General features: G+C 34.8%; 1 protein-coding gene across 1 annotated transcript in view; it reads right to left on the bottom strand.

The window, feature by feature from the left end:
* Nucleotides 1-25,172, bottom strand: part of LOC129218424 (scavenger receptor class B member 1-like) — a 37,870-nt gene extending 12,698 nt beyond the window's left edge. The window contains exons 1-5 of the mRNA XM_054852680.1: nt 25,059-25,172; nt 15,283-15,356; nt 11,245-11,299; nt 8,675-8,830; nt 6,503-6,578 (exon numbers count right to left, since the gene is read on the bottom strand). Coding sequence (XP_054708655.1) covers nt 6,503-6,578; nt 8,675-8,830; nt 11,245-11,299; nt 15,283-15,356; nt 25,059-25,106 — 409 coding nt within the window. The 5' untranslated portion in view covers nt 25,107-25,172. The remainder of the gene's footprint in view (nt 1-6,502; nt 6,579-8,674; nt 8,831-11,244; nt 11,300-15,282; nt 15,357-25,058) is intronic.
* Nucleotides 25,173-27,233: the final 2,061 nt, after the last annotated feature.

The following is a 27,233-nucleotide window of genomic DNA, read 5'->3' as shown; positions in this document are numbered from 1 at the left end:
AACAAATTCCAAATTTCTTTCTTTTGATCGCTTATGGGCTTCAAAGTTTGAAAAAAAGTAAAACAGGGTCATATTTTAAATCTTTTTTTTCAAAACGTAAATTTTTAACTTTGTTCAGTGCTGTTCAATTGCTTCCTTTTGACATTATTTTATATATCTTTGACATTAATTATATTCCTTTACATTTTTAAGTTCGCGCATAATCTGTAAAGTTGTGAAATTTACCAAAAATCGAGTTTTTATAAAACTTTCTTTGCGCATAGCAGTATTTCTTATTTTATAGAAAGTTTTACATTTTTTGTATAAATGTGCGCTATTCTGCTCTTAGTTGTTAATGCAATTATGTTTTCTTACATTAACAACCTAGAACCCGCCAAAAGAAAGTGTCTGCAATTCGTGTTCCGCCGTACGTTGCCCACCTACCCAGCCAAGAAGCATAGTTACTTACAGGAAGCACATATTTGTAATATATTTACATAGCTACATGATTTTTAACCACGTTTTTACGTTTGCATCAAAGTTTGAAGTTGGACTCAGCTTTGGAATTGATGATCACGTGTGTAAAGTTCTCCTAAATCTATCTCTTGCGTCTTTCCTAAATACATTTCGGCACATTCATTGACTAGTTAAACGGTTCTTACCAGACAACAATCCTTTTCCTCTTCAAGTGGGTGTGATAAGGAATTTTTAAGAGTACAAACTTCAGCAACTGTTTTTCTAGAAATGACAACATATCCTTGTTTTTCGCATCATTGAAGGGGAGGAAAGTGAACATGATGACCAGTCAATCAGCTTTTATACTTCGAAGCTTCAAAACTTAAGGTTGGTGGCAGATATTATATTATAGCTATAGAAGTGTTTCCTAATCACTAATCTTTTTTCGCTTTGAATACTCTTCTGTGATGCAATTCGTTTGTGAGTCGACTGTCTTTCACTGCCATGACCAATAACAAGTTCTCAAGATTGGCAAAGTAGGCGTTCCGTTGAACAACTGAATCCACGATGTTTGGAAGATCATAAGAAAAATGATTTGTAGACGATAACCTCTTCAATAAGTGCTCTGGTCGATGTTTCACGAAAAGTTTTTTTTTTTTTTTAATAGCGAACCACGCTGAAGCATATTTTTTAAAGATATGACGTGCAAGTTTCTTCACCTCATTAGTATCTCAGTTTGGAGAATATGCAGCCGCAGAACTCCATTAGTAGGGGAGACTGGGGCTGGTTGTGACATTTTTTAAGCAAATTATCGCAACTTCTAGCATATTTGAATATTTTGCGTTAACTTAGGTTTTCTTTATTAAGTAACTTTTCTAGTTTTAGATTAAAAAAATAATATTAAGTAGCATGCTGTTTGAAAAAGCAGGAAATGAAATCTGGGAAAAGAGATGTGCAACTTTTTGCGTCGTACCAGTGGTTGGTTGTTGCATCATCGGGGGCAAGTTGTGACTAAAAAAACAACCTGAACCAAATTTTGAACTTAAATCAAACATAAACTTTCGTATCTTATTTCTTTTGGTCTTGTTCTTCATAAAAACAATAATAAAAGATAACTTCTGTGCTTAAAGGTAATTATAGTAATGCTATTTTTCTAACAAAAGCTAAACAAAAACTAACAAGGCATGAATAACGTTTTATCAATAAACATAAAATGTGTCCAACTCTTGAGTCATAAAATAAATAAAGCTGAACACATTAGCTCAGTCATTATAATCTGAGGAATTGCTTTCAAAATTGAAGCATACGTAAGATACAATTCCTTTAGCACATCTTACGTGTTACTATTTCTTGAAACCAACACACTTTTCACAATTCACCATTCTGAAAATGGTTAACATTTGAGACAAAAATAGTTATCAACTTCTAAGCTTTCTTCATCAGAGTAGTAAAACACCTCCTTTTTTCAATGCTGTCTTCCGTTTTCTTTACTGGTTTTGGTTCATCTCCTTTACTTGTACCGTAAACGCGGACTACTTTGGCACACATTTTGTAACTTTTCTCATCTTATTCTCAATAATTTTGTAACTGTTCATACTTCCAAGCTATGGAAAAATATTTTACACAGCTAGAGTTCTCTTAATTTGATTTTTAAATACTGATCGCTTTGTTTCAAAATATTTTTACCCTTTTTGTTTGTTTTTAATTTGGGCCAATGTTACCCTTACGTTTGGGTTACTTTGGCCCAAAGTGGTTTTCTCTTTTTAAAATCATTGTAGAACTAACTAGAGCCAAAGAAAGACGTGTGTTCACAAGAAAAACTGTTTATCTGAAAGAAAAATACCTTTTTTCTTGTTTTGTTGACACGTTTGTGTCACATATTTTTGTTTTAAGGACAATTATTTTTTTTTTTAAATGTGTGCACATACTTATTGTTTCAAACATTAGCAACGGAGGGCACTAATCTTTTCAACAGTTTCGGAGGTTGAATAATTTTGTTAAGATAACACCAATCGTAAAACAAAGGAACCTTAATTTTCGGTCACTTTCAAAACTTTTTGGTGCGTTCCATGCTCTGAACATTAGCTCCTTCTTCTCTCGCAAGAACAGTTAACCCTGGAAACCCGAGATCATTCCATTCCACAATAGCAAAATTCCGTAAACTTTCCAACAAATTTAACATTTAACAAAATTTGTAAGACGTTGATTCAACTGGATCAACATTTTCTAAACGCCCAGCCACTTTTAGTTTCTCTTCATCTTTCATAATAAAAGCCATGTAACTGAGCTCTGAGGATTTGAATCTATAATCGCTCCCTTCATCCGTTGCTGAAAATTCTTGGTTTTTTTGTGTTTTCCCTGTTTGAAGTTTTAGTTTTAGCTTTTCTTCTCTTTTCCAAATCTCTCTGACGGGTTATTTGAAGTTTTTAAGCTGGGTCCAAAATAGATCGTTATTTTTAGGCTAGGAGATCTGTTGTTATTGTAATTTTTTTTAACTAAAAACTTTAACAGAAATGAGAAGTACAACTATGCCACTACATAAAGTATTGAATAGTGTTCATAAATAGGTTCTTCATAAACTGTTAGCTGTTACAGAACTGCTTCTACAGATAAAAGTCTGAAGGATTTTAAAGACACATGTTAGCACAAGGAACACAAAACCAGTTGTGTTGCTCTTTGTGGAGTACTATCAAACTGTTTGGTATGCATCACTGAGTCCTTTTCTTTAATTACTGCGTGATGTTTACTTCCTTAGTTGCATTTTGTTTTCAATTATATTTTGAAGTTTCTTGCTGCGTTCTTTGCTTAAGGGTCGTTGCATTTTTCTCTTGTGTAATAGGTTAACTTCATGATTTGCGATATTTACATAAGATCTTGTTGACATCGCAACAGCTTTTAGATAAGGACAAATGTTCTCGAAAAAACATAACATTCATTGGAAATAAAATCTGGGATAGCAACTGCTATAGCATTAAATAAGATTTTGAGCCCAGGGAGAGCCAGCGCTTTGAGAGAACCAAACTATAGCAATCAGCAAGAAGCACTACTTGGCAGGTAGTTAAATATCACAACCTGGCTCAAGCAAATGTCACTTTTAGCTCAATGCCAAAATCGAACGTTAAGGTGTAATAGAAAAAAAAACCCCGAGAATAACAGAAAAACGCAAACGTCTCATATGATGAAATAACTACCGCAAAAATAAGGGACCACAGAGCCTCTTTCAAGGAGTGTGTGGCAATCCAATACGATGCCTTCCGATACTATCAAACTTCCGTCTCATCCCATTTCAATTTGTGCACCTTCCTCCAGGGGATTGGTTTCTCCTTTTTACTTCCTTTTATAACGAGCTGATGTGTGCATCACCCTTTTACTCCGATTTAATGTCATTTCCCCATTATTGGCAATGTTAATGGGATTCAATTGTTTGCTCTCTAAATATCACCAACAGTGGACAAATTGAAACCAAATTAAAAAAAAAACGAGCTGATGTGTGCATCACATGAGTTCCTTTTACTCCAATTTAACGTCATTTCCCCATCATTGGCAATTTCAATGTGATTCAATTGTTTACTCTCTAAATATCACCAACAGTTGCCAAATTAAAATCAAATTTAAAATTTAAAAAAATCGCCAAATTTGTCGCCAAGTTGCTGACAAAACTTGGCGACCAAAAGAGTGGCGATATATCGCTAAGTGTCCGACAAATTATAACACAACTTGAGTTTACATCGAAATTATCAATGATTTCCCCCCCAAAAAGGGACAAAAGACCCCCTTAGGAACATCCGAATGCAACCAAAAGGGAAGGTGCACAACTAGACCCCACTAGGAATCTACGTACCAAATTTCAACTTTCTAGGACATACCGTTTTTGAGTTATGCGAGATACATACACACATACGTACATACGGACGTCACGAGAAAATTCGTTGTAATTAACTCGGGGGTCGTCAAAACGGATATTTCGGGTGTCTGTATGTTCCTAGGCATATATCCACGTGTGATGAGTCGAAAAAAAAAAAAAAAAACTCAACATTCATTCGGGGGTGAGCAAAATGGAAATTAAGGACGATTTTTGAGTGAAATTTTTTTTCGCGAATACAGTACTTCCTTATTTGTAAAAGGAAGTAAAAAAGGAAGTATTGTATTCGCGAAGCAAATTTCCCCCAAAAATCGACCTTAATTTCCATTTTGCTCACCCCCGAATGAATGTTGAGTTTTTTTTTTTCGACCCGCCTACACGTGCATATATACTTAAGAAAGTATAGACGCCCGAAATATCGATTTTGACGATTCCCGAGTCAATTACAACGAGTTTTCTCGTGACGTCTGTATGTACGTATGTATGTGCGTATGTGTGTATGTATGTCGCATAACTCAAGAATGGTATGCCCTAGAAAGTTGAAATTTGGTACGTATACTCCTAGTTGGATCTAGTTGTGCACCTCCTTGTTTGGTTGCATTTGGGAGTTTCTAAAGTGATCTTTTGCACCTTTTTGGGGGAAATCATTGTTTATTTCGATGCAAACTTAAGTAGTGTTATAATTTGACGGACACTTGGCGATATATAGCCAGTCTTTTGGTCGCCAAGTTTTTGTAGCAAGTTTTGTAGACAAATTTGGTGATTCTTTTTAAATCTGGTTTCTATTTGGCCATTGTTTGTGACATTTAGAGAGTTAGCTATTGAATCCTATTAAAATTTTTTATAATGGGGAAATAGCATTAAATTGGTGTAAAAGGAAGTCATGTGATGCATACATCAACTCTTAAATTAAGTGTTTGTGTCGTCAAAATGTTATTTTGTCCTCTTCTTGTTATTCAAGGTTTGTCAAGATATTGTTTCAACCAGTTTTTCTTAATTCATACTTTGTTTAAGGGGAGTCAGTACCCTAAATATTTTCAAAAATTTGATTTCTTGATTTTTATATGTTTTGAAGCTCCATTTCAATACCTTTTTAATGATACAAATTTCTTGATCGTGCTCATATTAGAAGTAAGTTAAAATAAGCTTAAAAAAAAATTAAACGCATGTTAATAAGGTATGATTTTCCCCTATAAATTGCAATATCTCGAAATGGTATTTTCGAAACTAAATGTTCCTTTCTCTCAGAAACTAAATTGTCTTAGGCTTTGAAATTTTTACCACCTATTCCATACATCTAATTGCATATACTGAAGTAAAATCTTTCTCACATTTCAAAAATATTTTTTTATAGAGCTGATTTCGTGTTACAAAATTGCATTTTTTGGAAAAAATACAGTGACTTACGCATTAGAATTAAAAAAAAAAACTAAGCTTCCTTTCTGCAAAATGTTACTTCAGTATAGAGAAAACTGTCTACTTAAGGTACAGAAAAAATTTCATAAATGCATCTTAAACAGATTATCAGAAAAAGGTACATGAACTTGTGCAAATTAACATTGATGGTATAGGGGGTACTGACTCCCCTTAAATGTCTTTAATGTTTATATGTTTTTCACAACTTTTCATTTTAAACTACTTGAAGCTTTACGCCTTTACCTCAAAATATGTTTACTTTTACCATTTCCTGACTTTATATGTATATGAAAAATATAAAATTAAGAATCATTTGGTGCAATATAGCCTTCAAGGGCTCTTGCGCCATTAAAACTAAATAAACCAACCAACCATGCCTCCGCCGCCATAATGATCGATTTCGTGGATATTGGAGTGCATGTAGCGGGTTCCTGTTTCTTTCCATCTTAACGCACGGCGAGAATCGTTAACTAAGCTAAACATAAGAGCTTCGACTTAAAAGTTGTTACCTTCGAGATATAGAAACAACTTAGCATTGGAAAACACTGGTAGATTTAGGACCCAATGAAAACCATTTATTACCTATTATTTTTCAAACAATGAAGCTCATACGTGATCTAAAGAGATAAATATTTAATTATTTTTATCATTTTTCTCGGATTTATGATATCAATACACAACTTTTATTTTGCTATCAAAAGTTGCTTATCAAAAATTTCCGTTTTTCGGCCACACTAATATTGATTTGCAATAATAAACAATAGGGACACGGAAGCTACACAGTTGTACCTGATACTTTTACCTCCTTTTGTGAACTTTCATCTTCCAGCAATGCATCGTCTTTCGTTCCAGGCATGTCAGTGATCTAAAAGCGAATTTAATGAAGATTCGTGAATACGTCTTTCATATTTGCAAGAGTAATCCATTGCTCGATAAATTTAATCTAAATATGTATACAGTAAAATCTGTAAAGTTAACCACCCTTGTAATCTGACCACTTTTGTCAGGTAAAGAATTAGTCCTGTGCATAGCCAAGAGATTCCGGTTCGCTCAAGCTCACTAGATACCACCATACGGAAGTGCGACAGGGAAAATAATTCTCCTTTGAACTATACTCGGCCGCCGTTTTGTGGAACAATATATCAGTGTTGGAATAGCATTTGCTTCGTTTCTTAGCGGTTTTAGACGGGTGAAACGCAAGCATGCCTTTAAGCGTTGAAAAAATTAAAACTGATGGGAAAAAAAACTTATTATTCAATAATGTATAACAGACAGGCAGCCAGACGTCACTCAAAAAATAAAATGTGTTTTGTGGACATTAAAATTTTAGACCAATCAAAAATTTGAGTGGAAAAATTTTCACCATTAAAAATTGCTATTAATTCCCTATCATATTCAAACTTTTGTGTTTTATCAACAACACCAACTAGCTCAGTAAATTTGGGATTTTTTGCACCACAAATTTATAATTGCGAAATATTTTCAGAATTAGTTTCTCCTAGCATGTAGAGTAAATCCTAAAAAGTCCCCTATGTTTGTATGTGAGCTTCCATCCAAAATGGCGGATCAACGATGGCGGCCTAGTACTTTTTGCCTTCCTCGTATCCCGGTCAAAAATGAAGATTTTTCAGTAAAAAAAAAACCTATATGCTCTAAAAGTAACCTAAAGTAACCAATAAAAAAGTTCAAACAATTGTTTTGACACCAAAAGCTGAAATTTCTATTTTCTACGTAATATGCAGCAGAATAAATAAGCTACTAAAACAAAGAATTTTTTATGGTATTATTTTTAAAAAATTCTTTGTAAAAAATTTAAAAAAAATTCTTTTGTAACTTCAAAATGATTTATACAAGGATACATAGAACATAGAAATTTCATTTTTTTGGTGTCAAAACAAATGTTTGAAATTTTTTATTGGTTATTTTAGAGTTTAGGCTAAGTATCGAAACAATATTACTAATGGAACCTACAGGTTTTTTTCAGAGCTGAAAAATCTTCATTTTTGACTTAGATATAAGGGAGGCAAAATGCACCTGGCGTCCATCTTTGATTTTGGATAGAAACTCACATAGGATCTTAGGGGACTTTTCAGGATTTCTTCTATACATATTCAGGAACTAATCCTGAAAAATTCAGCTTTTTTAAACTTGTGGTACATCGACCCTATTTTCTGTCTAAATTTACTGGGCTAAATTTACTTATCTAGAATCATTCTATCGCAGTCCCAAACAAATGCTTGGAGATGTCACTACTCTGTGTCAAGACGACATGAAATTAATCTTGTCAAAGGAAAAAGCTCATGTAAAAACCAAAAGACAACAATCATTCATATTTTTCCAGATAAATTTAAATTATTTCTGTAAAAACCAAAAGACAACAATCATTCATATTTTTCCAGATAAATTTAAATTATTTCTAAGTTTGCTAATTCCAACAATATGTGTCTCACTGTTCCCACTTACCAGAGGAACAGTGAGACAAAATTGCATTTCGTTTATATTTTTTTTCTTGCTTGTGTGAATTCGTAGTTTTTTTCTAGATTCATTTTTATAATACCTATTATAGTTACAAATATTGTACCATTTGAAATAATTTAATTTCTGTGTTTTTTAATAGTAAAAAATGCAATTGAATTTTCTTGAAATTGAATTTTTACACTCTTCCCCTACGTCGAAAGACTTTAAACGTTAACGTTTCACAAAAGTACTTATTACTTTATAATGACAATAATGCTATGGTTTCCACTGTCCATTTGCAGTCCTTATTTGTATATCTTGTTGCTGCTCATTCAGTTTTGACTTCTTTCCGGAGAGGGTATATGTATCGTCGCCGCAAAGCAACACTAAGACATCTAATCCCAGAAATAACACTACTGTTGCTCTGAGGCGACGATGTACTATATTTTTGCAATAAATCAAAACCGCATATGTAAGTTAATTTTTAATACAAATGTTGCTCACCTTGCCTGCTGCGTATAGTAAGGACAGGACAAATGCTGCTAGTACCAAGAAACATCCCACGGAAATCATGATGAATGAGGATATATTACATATTAAAGGAAGTGTATATAGCACAAGTCTTAGCTGGTCCACGATAGAGTCAGTAGCCATTGCAGTCTGGGGGGGGAAAAAGTAAATTATCTTCTTTTTATTGAGTTGACTATGAATTTATGCAACTTAGATTAGCTGATGCATATCTATTTTTCTAAAGTTTCACCAGTGAAAGCAGGAAAAAAAGAAAAAAAAAAGTTGCTTCGACTGTTAAAGAAAATGTGTAAATTCTCAGGTAAGCTCAGAGCGAAGTAGTAACCATAGACTTTGAACGACACAAAAAGTAAATTATTTCATTTATCTAATTGACTCTGTTTTTACAACTGACTTGGGTTTTCTGCAAAAGATAGTTTAACAAATATAAAAATTCATTACAAAGATGCAAAATATGGTCCATAAAATTACATTGCTGCGGTAACTCGCTTTTTATTTATACAATATGTACGTTTCAATGGATGTCCGGATCAAGTGAAGTCCGTTTTATTAGATTCCGGATTAATAAGGGTTTATTGTATTTTTTGTTTTGTTGCTCAGAATGTAATTGAATGAGGTTTCAAGTCTAATTTACGCAATTTAGACTCCTTTTTGTTTTCAAGAATATGGCAGTCTAATAATCATGATTATTAAAGTTCGTGTGCCTTTAAGGGTGAATGCATACCGTTATCGAAATTTTTATTTCAATACCATACTCAAAAAAATAAGAAAAAAAAAAAAAACATTAAAATCAATGTCGATTGGCACGTTACTTATTTTCATAGTGCTTATGATGGCGCTCAGTAATTAGGAGCGATTTGGTTTTTCCCAATACTGCATCATACACTATACTCCAGGGTCCCCCGTACCTACCACTTGCCATTGTTTTAAGTGTTTGGATGATGGCTCTGAAGATAGCTTTATTTTTTGTTTCTGACCAGGGGCTATGCAACCTCTGATCAAGTACCCCCCCATAGGTATTGATTTGAACGGGAACTTGGAGCACTTTGTGACTTCGTCAGATTTAACGCGCACCAGCGACTATTACCGAACATGGACGATCTTCGGTCGGCTGGCGTCGAACCCACAACCCTCTAGTTCTCAGTCCAACACCTTACCGATCGGGCTACCACCGTCTCCTATGCAACGTACGAACAGTTGTCAAAATCTTCATGACGAGGGTAGAAACAGTCCTGTATTAAGATCTGCTCAAACTTCGTCCACTGCAATCATTCTGTTGTCGTTTACAAGTCTTCAGATTCTCACTAGTGTATGCTGATCACAAATTACATGAGTTGAGGAAAGGTATTTTCCAGAACAATTCCTATAACGATCCTACTTTATCACACGATTCACTTCATGTATTCGTAAAAAACAACCTGCACTCTTATTTCAAAATCTTGACATTTTTTTGATCCCACTAAACCAGTGGTGCGCACAAACTTTTTTTTTACCTGAGGGAAGCACCTCATACGAAGATGAATCTCGTTTTAATATATTAATTTTATTAATATAATAAAACGCATGGCCCACACGTATAATTAATATAATAATTTATTATATTAATTATTAAGTTTACATGTGGGCCAGGCCACATGTGCAATTAATATAATTTTAAATATTTTCTATAGATAAAGGGAAAACGAGGAAAAGACAGAAAATTACAAACCACGAACTGTTTAAATCATTACTACATGCTTATTTTATGGATATAAAGCTTCCATCTAAATTTTAGGAACCAATTTCCACTTATTTGGCTTCAAATTTGCAACAACAATTCGTAATAACGAATAAAGACTATCTGTCGTTTCAGAAGGTTCTAGAATATATTTCACGGTTGGTAACATTGAACATAACAATGGACCATATTTGGCCATTGCAGGGTGGGCACAATTGCAGTAAACGAACCGTCTAGCTGAAACAGCCCGACGTAATTGCTAATTTTCTGAAAACTGAAGTTGGCAAATAACAGGCAATGTGTAGTCACTCACAGTCACATTATATAACACAGGACTGCGGAATCGAAGTAGTGGAGTCGGAGTTGGTCAGATTTTGGGGTAAAGGGAACGGAGTCGGGAGTCGACGCTTTACAATTACAAGAGTCGGAGTCGGTCATTTCCCCTCAAAGTCTATAACTGTTCCAGGGCTTGCAGAGTCGGAGTCAGACTGATTTCGAGGTAAAAGAGTGAATCGGAGTTGAAGGCTCTAAAATTTCCGGAGGCGGAGTCGGAGTCGAAGTCAGTCATTTTCCCTCCGACTCCGTTGCCCTGGTACCTATAACATCTCTACTTTATAATTCTTCAAAAGCCACTACAACTAATAATATTTTTAAATTTTTCGAAAATAGACAGTATTTCGCTAAGCAAATTGTTCTAGTGCATCCATTTACGACGAAACCTTTACTTGACATAATGTTTCAATTATTTCACGAAAGCGAGAGTACAAAAAAATCTTCTAGTAACTGTGCATGAAAAGAAATTGAATATAAAAAACACCTATGTCCTTACCTCACTAAACCAAAGGACTGGAAAATATATTCTTCTGGAAATGTTGCTAAATTGCCTGAGGGGAAAAAAAGGGGGAAATATGATTATTTTTGAATAAATAAATACAATGTCTTTTTCCCAGTAATTTCACGTCAATATACACTACTGAAAATTGTAAAAGTTTGTTGAGGTTTTAAATGGACATTGTAAGATAAATTGAGAGATTTGGTAGCTAATAAATTATCCCCAGAGATACAAGCAACAAAGTCAAAATGCGTTTTATTGAATTTCTTCTGCATAAAACAAAAAATAGTACATTGTACATTTAGGGAGAAAAAAAACCCCCAAAAATGTGTAACCATCGCAAAAAAAAAAAAAAAAAAAAAGGAAAAAATTACTACAGGGTTTTATTGTTTTTTTCTAGTAGTCTGCACCGTGATCTTCTATCTTGTTGACCGATCTGCTTTTAAGAAAAGGTAAAGCTTAGCCACAGAGAGATGGCTGAACACCTTGATGCGGAAACATCATTTGCATGATTTGTAATAAGTAGAATCAGCTAGAAAGCGCCGGGTAGTAAGAGGCGCGTTCTCGCTGATCCTATTTACTACAAAATAATTACAATCTATTACAAATAATACAAACGATGAACGATTAAGAGCATTGTGCTTCCCGCACGAACAAACCAGAGCATTAAAAAGAAAGACATAAAAAGTGCAATAAAAGTGTAAATCTCTTGCACATTTTTGCCGCTTTAATTGTCTTTATGAAACATTTTTTAACAATCAAAATGTTGCAGAGAAATGCACAATGTAGACAATTGTTTTCTTTATTAAATATCCCTTTAGAAAAGTGGTTTTAGATGCATTTGAGTGCTTGCTATATCGGTGGAAATATAATCATATTCCCCCAACTAAGTTGATAAAATCGTTTAAAACTCTAAAGGGAATTAAAGTAATCAGTTATCCAACATTTTGAAGCACAAAAAATGCCAATTACAGCGGACACGTGTTTTGGTGTTACAAGGAACACCTTTTTCAATGCAAAGAAGTATGAGCATCTGAATGAAAAGTCGTCCGAGAAAAGCAACACGGTGGAACAGGAGACAATATAAATACCAAAAAATAGAAGTTTAACAAAACAAAAAAGACAAAATGTCGCCTGGAGCCGAAATTTATTATATAATTCCTTCAGGAACATACATTTGAAAAGTGTACAGAAGTTGAATGACTTTTTTCTTCCTCGAAGTAATTTTGATCCAAATTTCCAATATAATCTAAAAGTCATTGCGTAATTTTGAACCACAATTATGCTGTTGCATTGAGATCAGGTGTAGGGAAGAAAATACAAGATGCATTTTTTTTTCATTGATTCTGTGTTAATTCGTGTTCTCGAAATCAAATTTTAGAATCAAATGATTGATTTTGATAGTCTCATTCATGAAAAAAAAAGGCCTTTAAAATAATACTAGGTATCTAATAAGTTAAAAATTCTTTAATTAAAAATTATTTATTATTTTCTGCCAATACCGAAAATACCGTTATTTTACCTTATAAAATAACAGTTTTACAAGATTGCAAAATCGCACGAAATATTCAGAATGGCTCTGAAAAGCGTTTCTTGTAAAGTAAAAATTTTGTCAGGTCTTTCGCAGATCCTTTTTTCACTGAAAAGCCGTCGACAGGGATATTCCTTTTCTTGCTTACTGTTTCAAACATCGCTTTGGAAAAGGCCATTAGAAACACTGGTCTAAACACAAGTGGTACTATTTTTCAAAGAAGTATCCAGCTTCTCGCTTTTGCCGACGACATTGACATCATTTTAAGATCAAAAAGCTATGTTATCGACGCTTTTGCAGCTCTTGAGAGTGCGGCAAAGGAGATGGGACTTATTATTAATGAGGACAAAACAAAATTTTTGATTTCAACAAATAAATCTCCTCATCTGTCATCCTTGAAAATAGGTGACTCCACTCCACATTTGAAACTAAAACAATTTACTTACTTAGGAACTCTGATCTCAAGTAGCAACGATCTGAAAATTGAAATTAATAATAGAATCTTTTTGGCCAGTAGAAGTTTTTATGGTCTCTGAAACCAATTCAAATCCAAGTTTATATCCCTAAAAACAAAGTTAAGCCTTTATAAAACTTTTATCAGGCCTATTGTTCTGTATGGAAGTGAATGTTAGACCCTAAGTAAATCAGAGAAAGAAAAGTTTATAATCTTTGAAAGAAAAATCCTAAGAAAAATGTTTGGACCTATTCAACAGAACAATTGGGGCTGTGAGAAGCAAAGGGATGCAAGTGGCAAAATTAAAAATTTGGAGATTACCAGTACACATGGTTGGTGAACCTCTCCTCTGTCTTGGGGCAAGAGATGATACTAAATTAGCCTTGGTAGTTGCTGCTATACAGCATGATTTAGGAAAACATTTCAGTGAAAGACTACCTAACACGTTATCTTTAAACGCGTTTTATTCAAAACTTGAAAATGTCCACTTACATCCCTTTGCTTCTCACTGCCTCAATTGTTGAAGAATTCAACTATGAAATTTACAAAAAATATGTCAAATTTGGAGGGACTGATATAGTGAGACTAGAGAATTCCTCACGTTTTAGGTGGTTAGGCTATCTGTATAGATACGCTGATAATTTTCTACCATAAAAGTGACTTTCTCGAGAGTTGAAGGGACTAGACGTAGAGGACGACCACCTTTTCAACATCGTCCAACCACGATGGTTGGACGATGGACGATGTTGAAAAGGACCTCAAGCTAATGGGAATCAACCGATGGAGGGCCGTAGTGACTAATAGGGTCAGCTGGAGGAGGATCGGCAAGTCAGCCTTGGCCTGCAAAAGGCTGTTGTGCTCCTAAAGATGAAGAAGTATACCGGAATTAAAACTACTAAGTCTATCAATATGCTAACACAAAGGTGGTAAGTATTTTGTGTGTTTCGTTGAAATGAGTTTGATTTAATATAATTGATTGGTGCATAAATAGTGTATCTCTATTCTGTAATTTATAAATTATGAGTTAATTTCGTTTTTGTAGGATTAAAACCCTTCTTCGCGAAATGTGTGGGGGCTACAGGAGGAAGACTTTGATTTTTGAACTATTTTTTCATGACGCCGAAAATATTTTAAAACTGCTGCTGTTTGTTGCATCAAGATCTGTAGTTATTTTTATACAGACTAGGGGGCTCCCCCCTGCTCGTTAACGCACCCCCGAAGATTGCTTCGCAATCTTATTTAATTCGTAATGATTTAAATCGTCTATTAGAAAAAAACATATTAAAAACGCGTTACGAGTTCCGTTTGGAACAAAATGAAAATACCCCTCTCCTTCCCGTAGAAAATAGAATAGAAGTAAAGAGCTCATAATTAGAACACAATCCCGCTCCCAACCTTAAGTCAAATACTTGATAGAAATTTGCGTAACCGATACATTAAAAAAAGCGTTTTTAACAGCACCGCTTTCCCGGGTTCCAAACCAACCTGTACCAACTTGCACAGCTATACTCCTGAGCATTGCAAAACGGCAGTTTTGTACGTTTGAAAGTCACTTTCTAATTCGTGGTCTCTAGTAATATATTTTGCTTTTTAGCTCCGGGCTTGGATTTAGTTGAGCCTAAGACTTTTCGCTGAAACAGAAATCCTTATATCTGCTGTTCTAATAAATTGAGAAAATTGGAACAAACTTTGTTTGATGCAGAAATAAATCTCTTTCAAACGACAAAGAATGTTAAGGGGTGAGGAAAAACTTTCAAACCTTTAACAGGCGATTTATGTGAAATTTTAGCTCAAAAAATTAACTAAAAAAGAAATTGATATTTAAAATAAAAAAACCCAGGTACAAATCCCGGGGCACGAAGTAATTTTGAACAAAATTTCATAGCTCTAGGTGCTATGGGGTCTCCTGGACGCAGGGCAGCGACAGACATTCTTTAACAGTTCCTTTGACGTTACTTTTTTTTTTAATATATAGACATAATTTAAATCAAGAAATGAACATTTTATGAGTAGGTTAAAAAATAAATTGGAAATTGATGGCGTTGCTTACCTAATGTCTTTAACTCCTTCGAACACGATATTTATTTGCATTCTTGCTGCTACGCTTATAGGAATTCCCATTTCCTGCAAATAAAGTGATTCTATTGTTATTCATTAAAAAAAAAAATAATTTTCAGAAAATCAATAATTGGCAGTAATCTGCAAATTTTGTGTGATAAAACGTTGTTATATCTCATTTTACTAACAATAGGCGCCGAATTGCTGCCATAGCGGTATCTAGTTGCCGAAGGGACTTTAAGTGGCGACTCTACCCGCTACAGGCGGATGCCCAGGTAGTACACACGCAACATTTAAACGCTTCATATATGTTTTAAAATGGTTGTAGCAATGTCAACAACCAGTTTACAACGTTGATCAAACGAAATGTGCTACCTTTAGCTGTGAATCTCAACTTTTTATTTAAATGCAATAATGTGAACTATACATAAGCTATACGTACCAATGAGCTGCTTTTTTTCTAATAGAATAAGGATAGATATTCGAACAGTGAAGCAATAAATATTAGCCTAATTTACGTATCTCATCTACGTACTGTGTCTATTTTTGCAACAACAGTGATATCCCTACAATAGATTGAAACGCTAGTATAATATCCGTAGTTTAAACCCACTTTCCTCACTTCCGGTGAAATACTAAGGGAAAATGCATATTTTAAGTCTTTTTGGCGACTCCCCTCCCCCCCGGTTTATTCTGCTTATTGTGCATTGTTTCAATGCATATCATGCCAAAATGGAGACACATTTGCTCAGTAGGTTAGAGCGTCGTCGTAATAGCGTGAAGATCGTGAGTTCGAATCCACATGGGTGGGCCGAAAAATATTGTTTTAATTATTAATTTTCTTCAGCAGAATTCTAATCCAAATTTCCGTTAATATGTAATTTAAACTCATTGAAGGTTTCTGAGTCACAGTTCTGTTGTTAAAACCATGGAGCAAGAAATTGATTCTAACATGGTAAACCGCATTTTTTTTAAAAAATATTTTAACAAAGTAAAAAGTATTATGTATTACACTGCTTGACAATTTCTAAGGAACAAGAGATTTATGCAAAATTGCATCTCAGACAGAACCAAGAAAAGTAAATTCAAGTTCAAAGGGCGTGCTACACGAGAGGATTCGTTAAAGACATTGAGTACAAGCTCATGATTCATACGAAAACTCATGCTGTTTGATGTTTGACGAAAAGAGTACACTGCAAATAACCGGTACACATTTGGAATGCTAAAAGTGTTTCAGTTGCCTGAATATCTGCTAAAATACACTTCTAATGCATTGTGCAATAAAGAAAGTGCGCTGAAATGTTTTACTATCCTGTTACGTTATGAAGAAAATGTTGCAAAAGTACCCCGAATGTGTTTGGCTAAGGATTTCTATTCAATCGAAGTTTGGAAATACACTTGAGAACACATTGTATGCATATTTGAGAGTATTTGGGAAATCACAGTTTTCTTTGCTACAACGATGAGGGATAGATATAAGGTTGGTTGGTTGTACTGTATAACGTATTTATACTTTGAAAAAATACAGTACTTTTTACAGCAATTTTTGCTGCATTTTTTTCAATCACAGCAGCTGTTAACTTATCGAAAAGTTTTTTGTGCTTTCGAAAGTCAAAATTTTTTTCTTCACGTGGGCCGTGTAACCAGAGCTGCCAACTGCTACGAAAAAATCGTAGTTTCTACGAATTACAGCTTTAAACTACGACGCTACGAAAACGGGTCCAAAAATTATTTTTTTTTAATTTATAATCACAAGAAATAATAAAAAAAACATTAATTGCGTGAAAATTGAACCCGTAAGTTCAGAAAAGCAAACTTCTACACGTGTGCTGCCGGTTTTGTTTTCATGCAGATTATGGGTTCTTCGGAAAGGAGCTGATTTTTATTACTTCCTTTTACAACGAGCTGATGTGTGCATCACATAACTTCCTTTTACTCCAATTTAATGTCATTTTCTCATTATTGGCAGTTTTAATGTGATTCAATAGTTTACTCTCTAAATATCAACAACAGTGGCCAAATTGAAACCAGATTAAAAAAAAAAAATCGCTAAATTTTTCGTCAAGTTGGCGACAAAACGACGACCAAAAGACTGGCAATATATCGCCAAGTGTCCGCCAAGTTATAACACCACTTGAGCTGACATCAAAATTACCAATGATTTTCCCCCAAAAAGGGGCAAAAGACCCCCTTTGGAGCATCCGAATGCAACCAAAAAGAGAGGTGCACAACTAGACCCCACTAGGAGTCTGAGTACCGAATTTCAACTTTCTAGGACATTCCGTTGTTGAGTTATGCGACATACATACACACATACGCACATACATACGATCATACAGACGTCACTAGAAAACTCGTCGTAATTAACTCGGGATCGTCAAAATGGATATTTCGAGTGTCGGTACGTTCCTAGGCATACATCCACGTGTGGTCGGGTTGAAAAATAAACTCAACATTCATTCGGGGGTGAGCAAAATGGAAATTAAGACCGATTTTTGAGTGAAATTTTTTTCGCGAATACAATACTTCCTTTTTTGTAAAAGGAAGTTAAAAAAAAAAAAAAAGCAGAACAACTGCCAAAAATATCGTGAAGAATATAAAAGCACTTGGCCATTCCTTATTTCATCTTTAAATACGGGTTATGCAAGATGCACTATTTGTAATCGCGATTTTTCAGTTGAACATGGTGGTCGTGACGATTGTCGCAAGCATGTTACTTCAAAAAGACATGCCGACCGGGTGAAAGGTACAGCTAATAATCAAGAATGTATCATCTTAAAATTCTTTCAGTATAAAATATTTTATTTCGTATTAATATTTTCTGTATCATATTTGAAATTCATTAAGTATCATTATTTTGTTCTTTAATTTGTTCACAATTCATCACAGTTTGATTCTGAAGCAGCGGCCACGCCGCCGCAAAATGCAGCTACGATTTTGGATTTTTAAAGGTTGGCAGCTCTGCGTGTAACCAGTCGGAAACTCAAATTAATTTCTGCGAAACTACGCAGGGCCGTGGTAGCCTGATCGGTAAGGCATTGGACTCGGGACCGGAGGGTCTCGGGTTCGATCCTCACTGGTCGAAGACCCACCGTCGTCATTAATGGTGACTGGGCGACGTTACATATGCTCGTGGTCACAATGTCCTCCAAGTGAAACGATACCTCTGGGGGTGCCAGACTAGGAAGTTATTCGGCTCCTGACTTGGTTCTAAATTGTCTCTCGAACTGTCCATAGATGGCACCACCATCTATTGTGTTGTCTTTGTGCTGTCCTGGGAAAACAAAAATCCTGGAAACATTGTGGATTAATAGAGGTGTAAGCTTCCCCAGTGGAATAGCAGAAACCTCAATCTGTGTGTGTGAGAGAAAGAAAAAAGAAGAACTACGCAAAAACAGCAGCACGCGTTGTTTGTAAACATTATGGATCAACCCTAATTATCTTCGTCGTGTTTTTGAACATTTTAAAGGTACGTTACTTACTTACAATAATGTTCTTTACAGAATGAGAAATTTTGTGTTTTTACATTTACTAAGCTTCATATGTTTGCTTTTAATAAACAAATACTTTATCATACAGCTTAAGTTGTGAAATAATCTGAATGGCCATATTTTAAAATAATGTGGTTATGTAAAGATTAACGTGTTACAATTTTAATCATGATATTTGACCACAGATTTAGGACTCCTTTCCTTTGGATTTAGAGTTTTAAACAGGGGCTCACAATCTCCAGATCACGATCTTAAGACAGTTCTTATGCTATTCAATTTCCATCTTTTAAAAAAGTCTTCTGTTTCATCTATGTGCTTTTTATCAAGTCTGTCATTTACTTTGTGTTTTTACAAATATTTTAGGCGTTTTTTTTTCTGGTTATCAATTTTTGATACTTTAGTACTTTTGCTTATAAACGGTCCAAGTTATAATCCAAGTTATCAACCATCTTGTGCACCAGTGTTTGGCTATAAGCAGACCGAAAAATAATGGATCGCTAGAGGCCATATGGGCTTAGATTAGATTAGACTAGAATATGATCTATATCTACCCCAATAACATGGATGAGATTCGATCCTAGGTCCATGGGCCAAGATTCTTCTGAGTAATGATGTTTGTAAAAAAAAATAGGGAACAAATCTGATATACCCCCCTCTTGGCGACTTTTTCCTGTTGGCGCCAAAAAAGCGTCGCCAAGAAAACTATGTATGACGTCATATGTCATACATCGTTCTTAGCGATGCTTTTTTAGCGCCAACAGGAAAAATTCAAATTATGTCATTAATTATTTAATGAAATTAATGCATTAATTTTTTTCGGTTGTTTCTCCGGGATACGAGCCCTCGGTCTCATAGTACTTTCGTAATGAGACCTCGGCTCGCCGGCCCTGCCTCGGTCTCATTACGAAAGTACTATGAGACCTCGGGCTCGCCAGGACCTCGCTGCCGCTCGGTCCGTTATCCCTCCGACTTTTAATATACATCACAGTCGGATATAAGTCACAGATCTCCTCCGTTCAGTATACAATAAAGTCACACATTTTATGTGAAATTAACACCATTTTTGTGCTACAAAAATGCCAACCAGACCAAAATACAAACTACCAGAAACACACTAAAAACACAATAATTCAAAATATGTTCACTTACCTTTTTTACTTTTCTTTTACTTCCTCACGTGAGGCAGTGCACATATGTTCCGCTCTTTGGGAAATTATCCCATTTTTTATTATCATTACTTTACAAAAATATTTAAATTATGTTTGTTTTGACAAAAAAAATTCCAAAAAAACAACAACCTTATTTTACTTGTATTTTGCACTCCACCCAATTAATTTCGCGAATTATTTCCAAAAACTTTACAAACATATCCTCATTTTTGTATTCGCAATTTTTTTTGTATAAATAATAAGCTAAATAAAATTTAAAATCCCCTAATCTATTATATGTTGGTAGAGTACTTTTAACGTGTCTCCATGTGGATTCAATTGTGTTAGTGTGACATTTAGTTTCTGGATCTACAAAATTAAGTTTATGGTTGACTGTTAAATGCTCATACCCCTCCTCCCCCAATGTATCATATGCCCTCCAACAATCGGAGTGCACCGTCGTGCCTGGTAGTATCCACTGCTTAATTGCCAAAAATAGAGTTTCCCTACCCCTATCCCCAACAGCAACCAAAAAAGTTTTCCCCGAACCCCGTTCAACCCCCCCAAAAAACCATTGTCCCTCAACTGCATGTCCCCGATTATATTTTCTTTTCCCAAATTTAGATTCATCAACTTCAATAACTTTCCCAACCCCCCCTATTTGTTCGGATTTTAATTCAATGTAATTTAATATTTCTTCATTAATATAATTTCGCCAATCGGCTAAAGTTTGTGATGAAAAAAAATATTGACTTTCAATATCAGCAGTTTTGGTCCCAATTAAAATCTCATATGTTATCAAAAAAATCTCCTCTATTTTCAACTTGCTAGAACTAAACCATGACCCACTCCTGATCGTTGCTTCTTTTCCACAAACAACACCCCCAATAACCTTTCTACAAAAAAAAATTAACCCATCTGAACATTTTTTAGTTTTTTTAATTTTCATAACAGAATTACATCTAGAACATAACATTTCATTCTTAAGTAAACCAATTTCCCTTAAAAATTCTAAAAAAACCTCTTTATTTTCAATTAGTTTAAATATAAAAAATCTATTTAGGACTCCGGTACGTCCAAACGTTGGACGACCTGACGAAAAAGAAAAAGAAGATTCATTCAAAAATTTCAATTGATACATTTGGACAACATCACAAACCGAACTCATAATTAAAATAGAAAATTCAACTAAATTAACATTAAAAAACAACAAGAAAAAGAATACTCTAAAATAAAGTTTGAATTGAAACTTTATTTTAGAGTATTCAACTTAAAATCTCCCTAAGAGCGGAACATATGAGCACCTACCTCCTACCACACAGACACGTGCAAAAAGACAGACTTCGAGAGACTACTTTCCAGCGTTCAAGTTGCAAAACCAGGGTTGCCAAGTTATCGCCTTATTGGCGATTTTCGTATCGAGCGAAAAATTAAAATCTCGCCAAGAGGGGGGCATATCAGAGGAGAGCCAAAAATAGTCTAAAGTTTTATATCAATTAGTTTTAGCTCACTTTTGAAGAAAAAATATTTCATACATTTAGTATCTTATTTATGGACAAATAATTTTATTATGTGTTGCATTTCATACATTTGTGAAATTTGAGTTTCATGATTTATATTTAACACAAATGTACAGTAAATCAGAAAGTATCGTTTTGATGAATAATCTAAGTTCAAAATATTAGCTGAAACTTTTTGATTAACTATCTTAGTCTCATTTCTGAAATCATTAAAGCACTTAGTGCAAACGTGGTGCCTTATATAAATACGTTTTATGCATGTACAGTACATGTATCGAGTCTCGGGTTCTTAAAAATGGGGTCATGACACAAAAAATAATTAAAACCACCTGTTCAAAAGATAATTCTGAGTTTTTTTTTTTGCCTCTTTTAAATCCCGTTTTTAAATTTGCTATTCAATATGTGAATAAAAAATTTTTAGATTTAAAAAAACACCTTGAGTTCTTTATGAAACAAGTACAAACCTGATTACGTCAAAGCAAAAACAAAATTTAAAAAAAAAAAAACAATGCGACGAAAGATTTTGTGAAAACATGTTGGATAAACTAAACGTGCAGTCTGTTGCAGTTATTTTAAAATTTTTCTATTGCATATGAGTATTTATATAATCTATCACATTAAAAGATAGGTGATGAAGAGTGTGTATAGGTGAAGATGGCTACAGACTGTGGAAACTGGAATTATCGGGGCTTTTTCTGAGAAAAATTCCGAATTTAATATTAATAACGTAAGTTTAGGCCATTTTTGAAGTTCATTAAAGGGCGGAGAGAGATCTCCCCTGGAGATTTACCGAATCTATAGTTTTAAATGAAGTTTAGGCTGTCTTTTCTTAAGTAAAGAAGAGGAGGGGGGGAGGAACCCAGGAAAAAAAATTTGAAACTGCAGTTTTAAAACTAAATTTAGGCTATTTTTAAGGAACTTTAGGTCGGGTGCTAGGAATAATTTCACCCAAAAATGTTTTGAAGCTGAAGTCTTGGAAAAAATTTGTAAGGTAAGAGGGAGGGGATACGGGAGATATCGGGCGCAATTTTGTGATACTTTATTTTTTAAGCTATAGTTTTAAGATATCTTTAGTGACGTTAGAGGAATGGAACTCTGGTAGTAGAGAGAGAGGGGGGGGGAGGTCACCAGAAACTTTTAAAAACTGAAACCTCCAAAACGTTTTAACTATCTTTGAGGAAGTAAAAGGAACACGAAGGGGGGGGGGGGGGCTCTTTCTGGAAAAATTATGATAACAGAAAAATTAGTGTATATAAATGTTTGTGTTCTAGTAATCTATATATATATAAAGGTGACGGTGTTTCTTTCTTTGTTTCTTTGTTCCCAATGGCCAGAAGACCCCATAGCACCTACAGCTCTCAAACTTGGCACAAAATTCGAACGTACCCCGGGGATCTGCACTTCGAAGCCCGAATTCTCAATTTTTTCATAATTAACTAAGCTGAAATTTCACGTTTTTGCCTAATTAGGGGTAAAAAATCCCCCCCTAACATTACGTGTCGTTGAAAAGAACTTTCCTTTCCGAACAAGATGATGTTTGTTCCATTTCTCTCAATTAATTAGAATAGGAAGAAAGATAGCTTACAATTGCGTTTTTGAAAATTTTGCAAATTTCTTTAGAGCTCCCGAACGTTTCCTATTCTCTTTAACGTCATCAAAGATAGACTAAAATTGATTTCAAGTTTGAAAATATTTCGGGAGGAAAATTCAGTCTTTGTTGGAGTTAGGGGAGGCCCTTACATCACTAGATACAGCCTACATTTACGTGTTTTTCAGTTTAGTTGAAAAGCTTTCCAGATAGCACAGCTAAACCATCCCCAATATCTTCACGTATCCAAAGATAGCCTAAAATTGTTTTTTAAGACTTCAATTTTGGCAAATTTTCTTGAGAAGTCCCAACTCCCTAACGTCACCAAAGAAAGCATAAAACTGATTTTAATTTTGAAAAAAAAAAAAAAAAAGATCTGGAGGGAGCTCAACGCCTCTTTTCTATAAGCATTATCAAAAATTGCTTAAAATTCCGAATGTCGACATCTTTTGGAATTTTTCGGTGGGGCTCTGAATTCCTTTTTTCTCCTTCTGAAAGAAAAATAAGAAGGAAAAAAAATAATTTTGCTTTCTTTATTAAAACCTAATTAAAACACTTTTGACTCTTTAATGTATAAACTATTTCCCATCAAAAGGGCGGCAAACTGAGGAACCGCCCCGGGCGGCAGAAAGCGTAGCTCCACCACTGGCTATACATCTTTAAGTGAATAAGTGTTACATCTCAACGATATTGCTGAGAGATTGTTCTGGATCATATTCGTCTTTGTAGGGGTCCTGTAGGTCCAGACTTTCTCCTTTATGGACGATAATGTGCGCCCATACAAAAGTATTAAGGTATCGGACACACTGCAAAGTGCAAATATTCTCAGTATGCAATGATTTGCTTACTCTCTAGACCCAAATCCTATTGAACAGACCTGAGTTGCTCTTAGCAGACGTGTTTCACGAAGAACCATCCCTCCCCGAGCTGAGCAAGAGCTCAAAATTGCTTTGATAGAGAAGTGGGACAATATCCTCCAAGAACTTCTCTATAGTTTATAGGAACTATGGGTATAGGAAAGCATGTATAGGAAAGCATGGAGAACAGATGCAAAATGTGCATTAGTGTCCATGGACATCACACATCTTACAAAGGTATTCATGTCTTTATCATGCTAAATTGAAGATCAATTTTTTTGCGGCTGTTTGCAAATCATCCGAAGAGCGTCTTTTTTAATTTTAAAGTTCTTTATTTTTCGATATGACGATATCTGAACCATTTTGCTCTACAATAAATACACATCGCTCCTTCTAAATATGTATTTCGTTCCAATTCTTTAACAATTGTCTATTCTTTGTTTTTCCCGAAAAACGTAACTGATCCTTAGCAATTGTCAAGCAGTGTACTTCTCAAAGGTGCTTTACGTTCGTACGTCATAACTTCCTTAATACACTTCATCAAAGTTCAAAAGTAAAACTTCATTTTAAAGATTTTTTCACCGCTATCAGAGAAAATGAAAATAAAAGGTTACATTTTTGCATTTGCTCAAATAATAACTTAGAAATCGGGTTTCCCATCCGTCGAACTCAAATGCTTCGCATGGGTTAGCGAGATAGTAATAACCGGGTGTGGTACACACCTGCACACCACACCTTGTACACCTGTATTGTGCATGCCATTGACAAAGGTTTCCGTTTTACAAAGACACTGATAAATCGCTGGAACCATTAGACATGGGTCTCATGTCTATGACTGGAACTTATTTCTGCCTAACATCTGTGTCTTTTGGGGAGACAGTGTCTGTGCAATCTTTCGGCTTCTAAATCATTTCCATTTAGCACGCTCAAACAAAAAGTGCAGGTCCACCTTTTCCCTGATAGTGTAAACGTCGCCATGTCTTCTTAAATCGATCGTAGAAAGGACGATGTGTAACTGCGTAAGAAAACTGGCAATTTAAGCTTTCGGTTACAGCGTCGTCTAGAGGTTCTCAACTTTCTCTCAGCTCATGTATTGTACAGTGAACATAGTAATTTATTAAATTAATTAACATTAATTTATTATAAATTGTTTCATAAAGTTACCGGCACTATGTCCAAGTACATCTGATGCAGCTTCGGGTCTGGCTTCATACCAATTACACCTTGACTGTAAATTGAGTCTGCGTAAAGAAAATGCGGATAGGACACTACAGCCGGTGCATCTGAAAGAAAAAATGAAGTCACAAAATGTTTTTGACTGCATAATTTTAAGATATGCTGATATGCATTACCCGTTATTCTTTTTATTTGAAAGTAGCTCGTCATGAAATGTTCATAGGTAATATTTTACGCTTTGTGAAACATTTTCGAAAAAACAACCGTGAAATAAAATGTCTGATCGTACAAAGTGCAGAGGTTGTGTTTTACATTTTGCACAAACGTTTTCGAACATCAACCGTAATACTGTAGCTTTTTAGTCGTTCATCATCATCGTTATTGTGTTTTGCCTCGTTTATGGGTTGACAATTTGTAAGTTAAATTATTTTTGAATTATACTACATCTACACAGACATTTTATGCACGTCAAACTCTCACTTTTTCTAACGAGAGAAGGAAAGGCTGATCTATAAAGAAACATTGATTTCATATTTCCATAAAACTGTTAGTTCCCGTCTGAATATTTTTGAAAATTTAAACTTAGCTTAGCAAAGCTTCTTTCTGTTAATTAGTTCAACTCAAAGTTATATTTTTTGAATTCTCTTTTGCGTACCGTTTCCATCTCAACTTACAATTTAATGCTTTAGTTAGAACTGATGTCTATGCATTTTGCTGCGCAAAAGTAATTGAGGAGCTCTTCCTTGTTTATATTTTCATAATATGAACGCTTACATACTATTTCATAGTATTAAATATGATTGTGCTACCGAATATTGCCACTACGATTTAAAAAGATTGATGTTTTCACGAGTAATTAATTGTGCAATAAGCCCATTCTTCATTTTTCGGCACAAGTTGTTTATCATTCGAAATTACTTTCAGTGCTAAGATAATTCAATGTTAATATGAAATTGCTTGAGATCTGATGTCAACTTACCAAATTTTACACGCACTGACATTGATGCCTTCCTGCTGGTAAACAAATGTCATCGCTGCAGAAGCATTTATTTTTCTGGATTATATTTTCCATTATCTAATTGAGTATTATCAGCCCAGTACCTGTACGCGGGGGATGTTCTTGACTTTCAGTTTTTTCAGGTACTTGAAATGATAAAGACCTGAAAATATTAAAAATATATTTCTAAATTTTCAGCAAAAAAGTTGTCCCATAAATTGATGTTATACATTTTTCCAGCAGATATGTAGCCACACCCTTTCTCCATTCTACATTTAACGCTGTTTTTCATAAGTAGATTGTTATAACAACGTGTGTCAAAAATTTAAATAATTATATATATATATATATATATATATATATATATATATATATATATATATATATATATATATATATATACTGCTCGACATTGAAAATGCAACACCAAGAAGGAGTGTTCAGAAATTCGTGAAAATTTTAGAGTAGACGTACATCACTGAGTTATGTAAATGATGTGAAATGCGCAGCTCTCCGACGCATGTGAAGTAAGATATAAGGGAAGGAACTTGCAGAATGGGCAATATTCGTGTCGTTATTTCAGACTAGAGAATTATCGAAGAAATTTTGTTTTTGTCTTGAAGGATACGTGTAACACGAGAGAATGCCAGGCCGCCGTCAACGAAGACACTTCCAGCAGCTAGACGATTTTCGAGGGGTAGGGTGATCGGACTGAGAAGGGCAGGTTGGTCCGTACGTCAAATCGCAGCTGATACTCACATGGATGTGAGCACGGTGCATCGGCTGTTCCGAAGATGGTTGAAACAACGAAATGTGGCAAGATTTGAGGGGTGCAGGGGCAGCCAGAGTGACGTCAGAACGCGTGGATCGACGAATCCACCGACAGACTGTAGCAGAACCACAAGTCACTTGTTCCTCGATTCTGCAGCAGGTGCAAGATACACTGAATGTTCCAGTGTCAACCAGAACCATTTCCCGTCGTTTGGTTGCACGTGGTCTGCAAATCACAGCGTCCGCTAAGAAGACTGCCATTGACCCCACAACATCGACAGCTACGTTTAGTTTGGTGCTGGACTAGAGCGACGTGGATGACAAAATGGCAAAATGTCGTCGTTCTCAGATGAATCCCACTTCTGCTTAACCAGTGATAGTCACCACATACGTGT

This window comes from Uloborus diversus, chromosome 3 (genome assembly GCF_026930045.1).
Source record: "Uloborus diversus isolate 005 chromosome 3, Udiv.v.3.1, whole genome shotgun sequence".
NCBI classification, from domain to species: domain Eukaryota; kingdom Metazoa; phylum Arthropoda; class Arachnida; order Araneae; family Uloboridae; genus Uloborus; species Uloborus diversus.
Note: the sequence above shows the minus strand (reverse complement) of the source record. Positions and strands in the feature narration are given on the sequence as shown.